We start from the raw sequence: 7,650 nt of genomic DNA on the forward strand, positions 1-7,650 counted from the left end.
TGTTGAAAGGTTTCTGAAAAGTCCTCACAGTTGGTATAGTGTATTTTCATTTGATCAATGCATTAGATAAAGCTGCACAGTGCAGGGCAAAAGAAACATGTTGTGTTCTCCTTCTGCCCCCTAGTGCCAATAAACAGACACTTTCACTTCAGCAACCGAAAGAGACTTACCATTCAGAGGAACAAAAACATTTAACTCAACCAGAGTGTTTTATTTTACATCAAGCTGAATGTATAGACATGAGCAGTGCAATACTCCAGTTAGGCCAGAGATAAAATAAATACAAAACATTAATACCAGTGGTATTAAATCATAAAACACTTCAGTGATAAAACAAACCATTACACACACAAATAATAAATCAGCAGTTCACATTGTGCACGAGGTAATGCAAGTCAGTGTGCCTTTCTTCCCCAGCAGGGAGCTTCAGTAGTAGGATGCGAGGGGGAATTCACTGACACATAATGATACACGCTAGGGCCCTTCAAAGCTAAGAGGCATCCTGATTCTGCCACATTTAAAGCGCATTATGAGCGGCTTTACAGATTTAGGACATTCTCCAGTGGCAGAGATTTGATTCAACTGAGGATGGCTTTAAAGCTCTGTTAAATGCCCTGTTCTCCCTTTCTCTCTTTGCATGGGAAAGGATGTTCCATCAGAAACACCACTGCAGAATATAAATGTGGCTTTCAGCCTTAGTCAGTCAAACGTTTACCGCATCAGGTTCACGGGTAAATTCAAGATTACAGATTGAATTTATACAAACACAGCTGCCACACAGTGGATGATATTCATGCCAAAAATGATAAAAAAAAGATCCTTCCATCTGTTATGCATAAGAGCCAAATGCTGCACTGGAGTTTGGTGTAACACATTCACCTACACAATGAGAGAAACAGGAAAAGGCACATACTGGGACTATCTTAAAAAAGGTAGCAATGTCAATGCTTTAAAATTACAAAGCCAAACATGTACAATCCTTTATATGCCCAGGTTACAATACACATCAATGAAATACAAATAAATTGTAATAATTATTATTATCATTATAATAAATAAATGATTCGTGCTAAATAAGAAAATGTGCAATGCTTGGCAATAAAACATTGGGTACTCTTGCTGCCAACTGTCCATTCACAAACATAAAGCTTACCTGTTCTGTGGTAACTTCATAAATGATACAAGGAAAACTACGCTATGGGAAAAAACTGCTTAGTACTTAGTAAAATTGGCAAATAGCTAACAACAAAAATTATCTCAAGGAAACTTAAAAACAATTCAATCATGGTTAAATAGGCAAAAGAAAAACCAAAACAGGTTCTTACTTTATCAAGGCATTCTAAATCTGAAATAATTTAAATGATCTTTAGCCATTAAGAGTGTGCAGGCCTGTAGTTTTTACATAACTGCAACTTAGTCAATAGTGTTTCATATTAATAAATAAAAACATTTGACTTTGTTAGATCAGCATGTCTTAATGAGGAAATACTAACTCTGACAGTCCAGTGCACAGCAATGAGTGAGGGGTTAATAATAGTGCAGCTGGTGATGAGAGGCAGCTGAGTTCAGGAGAGTTACCTCCTCTAACCCTGGTTCAAGATCAGCTTTGAGGTTTAACTAAGCATCTTGTGGCGGTCAAAAACAGTCTTGCGCTGTTCCTGGACCTGCTTTTTCCAGCGCTGCTGTGCCCCCTCAACCCGCTCCAGCACGGTGTTTCCTCTGCCCTGGCTGGTGTCCACCTGCGGACGCATCTCCTGAACACACATATACAAACAAAGAGTGAATTAAATCAAGAACTTTACATTCAGCTGAAATAAAAATCAGTGCATGTACTGTACGCGTTGCTTGTTTGAACATATACCTCAGAGTCCTCCTCATTGTGTAATGGCTGGGTGTAAGGGTCATGCTTGCGGATAAGAGGATCAACCAGCAGCAGGAACAGCATGTAGAGCAGCAGTGCGCCCACAACAGAGAGGTAAATGATGATGGTTACCTGAAACAGACAAGATGGAAGACATTGAGTAACACTTACATAATTTGCAGTTACAATGCTGGCATCAACCTCCAACAACAGCTTGTCATCAACAGAACTTTGCAATAGGTCTAAAATGTTCATTAAAAAGTCAGTTTTCCGATTTCTTCATAAGTGACGTGCCAGTAGTTCTCCTGTCTGTTCTCTATCAACTATGACACAATTGCCTGCTTCTCCTACAGCTACATATTCTTTTTGATTAAGCAGACAATATACTTCATATAATTAAATAAATGATGTTGTGTTACATATATTCACACTTACCCTGTTATTCTCCTTTAAAAGTGATAGTTTGGATTTCTTGAAGTGGGGCTACTCTAAGTAAACTGAAATTGATATTTTTTTGTTAAGTGGACCTTTTTTTTGGTGGTGGCTAAAATACATTTTACTGCTGGCCCTTTCCACAGCATTGCTTAGCTTCTGTGACGGTATTTCTGTCTGCTTCTCTAAACTGCGGGGTACCGAGCCAGATCTACTGTGAGTAATACACTAACGATGGATAACTACCCCATACAGCTAAACTTCAAAAAATCCAACCTACCCCTTTATGAGAGAATGATCTATGTTGCCAGTAGGCAGAGTAAAACACAGAGAAATTCAGTGGTACCTTGATGGTATTGCTGCTTCGTTCCTCGTACTTGCACTCACACAACAGGCAGTAAGCTTCCACATCATGACCAGGCACCGGCATGGGCTCCACTACATGGAGGCAATTACTGTAAAACACAAAAAAAAACTGTGTTGTGAGTAATCCATGTGTATGATATATCTACACAGACACACTAGTGCAGTGAAATCAGAAATAACATTATCAATACATTCTGTTATGCAAAAACAAGTGTGCTTTAAAGGGTCTTTCTCTTACCAATCCTTCTGTGAGACATTTCTGTTGTAGATGTGTCCACTGATGTTTCTGTATGGTGGGCAGATGCACTTGCAACGAACATCCTCAAAGCTCTGTAATATTAATAAAACTGGGTCAAAATGGCCCCAAACTTCTCTAACTGATTATTCTGTGTTATTTCTAGTATGTATTAATGTAGTTCAATTGCATTAGCCCTTTACTTCCTTTAATAACAAAAAGGAACTTCAAAAACATGTGGCATATAAGTAAAAAGCAACAAGACAAGAGAAGCACACACATACAATGAGGTTCTTTATACAAATAAAATATCAAAAAAAGCTGGTCGTGAGATCAATAATGAAGCTGTTTAATTTGAGACTGCAGATGAGAAACCCTGGTCTTCAAAATGACTTTCAAAAATTAACTAAAACTACATTTATTTGACAGCTTTAGTTACTTCTCAGATGAAGATTTGACAAAATGGATAATGTAACAAGCTTTTAAAAATACAACACATTGTTAACGAATCCAGTGATTTCAACCTTTTTGGCTTTTGACATCTTACAAAAAGCAGTGTGTAGTTGAGGTCACATTTAAGATATCTATGAGTTGTTAACAGCTCCACCAAATAATGATATTTCCCTCTAAACTTCATACATGGTTTCATTTCAATAAATGTTCAAATTATCCAATATTTCAGCAAAAATCAAAAAGTAGAGAAAAAGTAAAAAAAACAAACTGAACACAGATTTGTGTATCAAACCTTTGTTTTTGTTCTCTTTCCTCTCCCATTAATCATCTTATGACCCCTCAAATTTATCTGCTGACCCTTTGGAGGAGCCCGACCCCTAGGTTGTGAACCAATGGACTAAACTACTTAACTTTATATGAATCAGTTCAAACTAACCATCTCCAGTAGCTACAACAGTAACATGCTGCTCTAACACCAACATTTTAGTATTAATAATCTAATGACGTCATATATAATAAAATATCAGTCAGAGGGACCAAACCACTACTTCTACTGCAATACATACTGCATCTGCATTTGCTGCTAATAGTAGTTTTGTAATTTTTTAAGCAAGGCTTTTACTTGTAACGCAGTATTTTTACATTGCTGTATTGGTACTTTTACTGAAGAAAATTAACTGAATACTTCTTCCACCACTGTAAACGTTAAGATTTATCATATATCAGATTTAGTTAAAGAGAGGCCATCCAGTCTTTGATAGACAATCATCTCAACTAAGCATCTGATGGCACAGAGCACAGACCCTAGACTTTTAAAACAGGCTTAAAACCCTTTTTATTCAGCCAGGCTTTTTCATCCTAACGGAAGTTATTTTTTATTTACGATGTATGTTTTAATGCCACATTGAGATTCACTGCAAATGAAAAGTGCAAAAGAAATTACACGCATTATTATAAGTAGTATTTACCGTCAGTCTGTTATGCAAAGCAGCGCTGCAGATATTTAGCTTTTTAAACTTTCGGGAGTTAAATGAGACACACAACTTATAAACTGCTGATGATGGTCATCTATCAGTTTATAAACGTCGCTGCTCAGAGTTCATGAGTGTGTCCATCAGGTGAGGTACTGGTTTTTACCTTTGCCTGCACAACAACAGCAACATCCAGCAGAAACATGGTCACCACTGCGGTGACCAAAAATGCCCAGCATCCTTTCCTGTGAGACGACATTTTCCCACAGGCAAGACGGTTTGCAGTACGGGTGCAGAGTCACCAGCACGGCTCTGTCAAAACACAGCACTGAGGTTAGCAGATGTAAATAATCAGCCAGCTAACGAAATCAACGACACAAACAACACATCACTGCGGGAATAATAACTCTAAAAACAACCTCGAGTTTAAACAGGCATCTGCAATACAGACAACTTACGTTGTAACAGTAGCTTAAATATGTGTTTTTGCTATGCATTCAGGATGCAGCTGAGGAGTAGCTCGATGTGTTTAGAAAAAAAGAGCTCTTAAATTTTCTTTGGGCTTCCTCTTTCCGGGTTTACGTCACGCATTGACGCTCGCACGCAAGCGCATTGAAAGAGGAGGAAACAAGCAGCGATACTGACATCTACTGGAAAAAATACACAACTACAGATGAGTGGCGCATTTACTCAAGTGGCCTGCTGTAAAACTAAACTAAACAAACAAACAAAAACATATATCACGTTTTAAAAGTTGCAAAGTGTTTAAATTAGGCCTCTCCTGTTTAAAACATACATGCTCCCACTGTCTCAGATTATGAAAAAAAAACCCAAAAAACAAAACAACAAAAAAAAAAAACCAATAACATATATTTATATAATATAATAACCCTCACTATATGAAGCAGTTTCAATTAGCTCCGCCACAATCAAATAGTATATCATATATATCATATATAATAATATAACTGCTGTATAATGAGTACTGAGTAGTTGTGAGTAGCACTTTGCGTATTATGAGGTTTTACTCCGATTGTGTGGAATGATGTATGGGCAAAATTAAAAAAAGAAAAAAACGTTTTCAGGTTCATCTGCTAAAGGGGGAAATTCCTCTGTGCTCAGTTTAAGACATTTATGTATGTATGTAGGATTGTAAGATTGCAAAAAGGCAACTTACATGAGTGGGATGTGGAAACTAAAAGTGGGTAATGATTTGTGAAATAAACTAAATAAACAGCTTGCACACTGCAGGGCTACAATTTTTGCTTCAGCTGTGCAAGCTGTTTATTTTGTTTATTTCTTGATTTGCTTACTTGTAGAATAACACCTGCCCTCTCTGGTTTGGATGTGTTTGCATACTGTTATTAGAGTGGATTTTGTGTCCACTTTGTAATATTTCAATATGCAGACATTCACCTCAAGGGATTATTTTATGTCAGATCTAACTATCTATCTATCTATCTATCTATCTATCTATCTATCTATCTATCTATCTATCTATCTATCTATCTATCTATCTATCTATCTATCTATCTATCTATCTATCTATCTATCTATCTATCTATCTATCTATCTATCTATCTATCTATCTATCTAGTTGCAATAACCTATATAATAATTACTCAATAATATTTACTGTCAAGTAACATAACATTGACATTCTGCATTTTCTAAAAGAGAGGAGTGCGGAGTAATGTGACTCATCAGAATATTTTCCCATATCTTTCAATCAACACTGTTCTTATGTCAAATCCTGTCTCTATGGTGGAATCTGAAACATAAGCCTCAGCTTCTTGACCCAATCAATACCTATATTTCCTGGTAATCCTGCTCTCACACCTCTCTGTATAGTAAGATACTCATACCTTTAATAAGCCATAAAAATCAATGGCTCACAAATTCAGCCTGAACCACTTGAGCTTGTGGTCACGGAGATCAATTGAGACCGGGGTTACTTCTCTAATGAGCTATGATATCAGTGTGAACAGCACAACCCCACCCTCTGTCTCATCTCAATCATTCATGTGACCCTTGAATCATCAATTTAAAACAACTGCAAAACAACTTTTTTTTATTTTACACATACTGTGACGGTATGAGGTATTGGGATTTAAAGTTTGCAAAGAATGTGAACTGATTCAGCTTGTCAGTTGTATTTTGCTACAGCTGTGATAGGAGAAAAACCTTGTTGGTCAATTTATATGCATATAAATATATTAGTGAGTATGAAGAATGGAAAACTATGTAAGAAGCTACTCAAATTGGTCCTTTATCAGAGTATATCCACAATTTATTTCAGAAAACAGCGTCTGAAGGGGTGATTGTTTAAAGAAAATATTATAGGCATGATTACAAATCTTGTTTTATCAGTCGTTAAAGAAAAAATGGACCAATGAGATTTAGACTAAGCCAAAATGTTATATTATAAATGTAGAGCTTTTGTGTGGTGTATAATTATGGGCAATGAAAATAAAATAGTTTAGTTTAGTTTAGTTTTTTTTTTAAATTTGAAAACCAGATGTTGGTATTATAGTAACACACACACGATTTGACATTTATGTGCTTCATTAACTGCTAATTCAATGTTATGTCTCAACTATTTATTTTGTTCTACTTCATTGGACCCTTTCATCCTTTAATAACAAAAAATGAATTGTGCAAAACATTTGGCATTTATAAATAAAAAGCAATATATTGAGGTGACAGTTGACAAGAGAAGCACACACATTATTTTAGGTTATTGAGAATCTTTACACAAACAAAATGCCAAAAAGCTGGTTTAGAGATCATTTATAAGATGAATTACATCAAACAATATACGGAGGAAAGGGCATATGTGTGCCTGACATTTATGTTAATTAATAAGATACAGAGAAAATGACCCTGTACTCTTACATTAGATAAAAACAATTCATTTTCCATGTATTATTTACATAAACAGACACTGAAACAAGCACAACATTGAGAGTAGGAATTTTTGTGTTCACGGATTATTTAGAAAATACCAGGATACGAATAATGTTTTCTATGTTTTTTATGTTGTCAGTTTGTAGGTTTTACTTTATAGTGATAATGGTAGGTGTAAAACAGATTTTTCTAGAGGTATGTGTACATTACAGTATGATACACTGTGATCATTTCTTAGTTTACTATCTTTCCTTTGACTTTGAGCACTGAATTCTGTGTGTGTCACTTATGGAACTGTACTTTGATTGTATGCTGTGAAAATAACTAGGTTACTCATTCATTCATGAAATCATGCATGCATGTATTTGCATTTGTGTAATAATCACCATATCTTTTAATAGCCGTGATACATGTTGTATCATAAA

General features: G+C 35.8%; 1 protein-coding gene across 1 annotated transcript; it reads right to left on the reverse strand.

Annotated features, from left to right (window-relative positions):
* Positions 1–213: 213 nt before the first annotated feature.
* Positions 214–4,889, reverse strand: tmem9 (transmembrane protein 9). Its single transcript, XM_062427042.1, has 6 exons — positions 4,777–4,889; positions 4,485–4,630; positions 2,898–2,989; positions 2,640–2,748; positions 1,862–1,993; positions 214–1,754 (listed from the first exon to the last, which is right to left on the reverse strand). Exons 2-6 carry the CDS (start codon positions 4,575–4,577, stop codon positions 1,614–1,616), a joined length of 567 nt encoding a protein of 188 aa, XP_062283026.1. The 5' UTR covers positions 4,578–4,630; positions 4,777–4,889; the 3' UTR covers positions 214–1,613.
* Positions 4,890–7,650: the final 2,761 nt, after the last annotated feature.

The sequence above is a fragment of the Scomber scombrus genome, chromosome 10 (assembly GCF_963691925.1).
Source record: "Scomber scombrus chromosome 10, fScoSco1.1, whole genome shotgun sequence".
NCBI classification, from domain to species: Eukaryota; Metazoa; Chordata; class Actinopteri; order Scombriformes; family Scombridae; genus Scomber; species Scomber scombrus.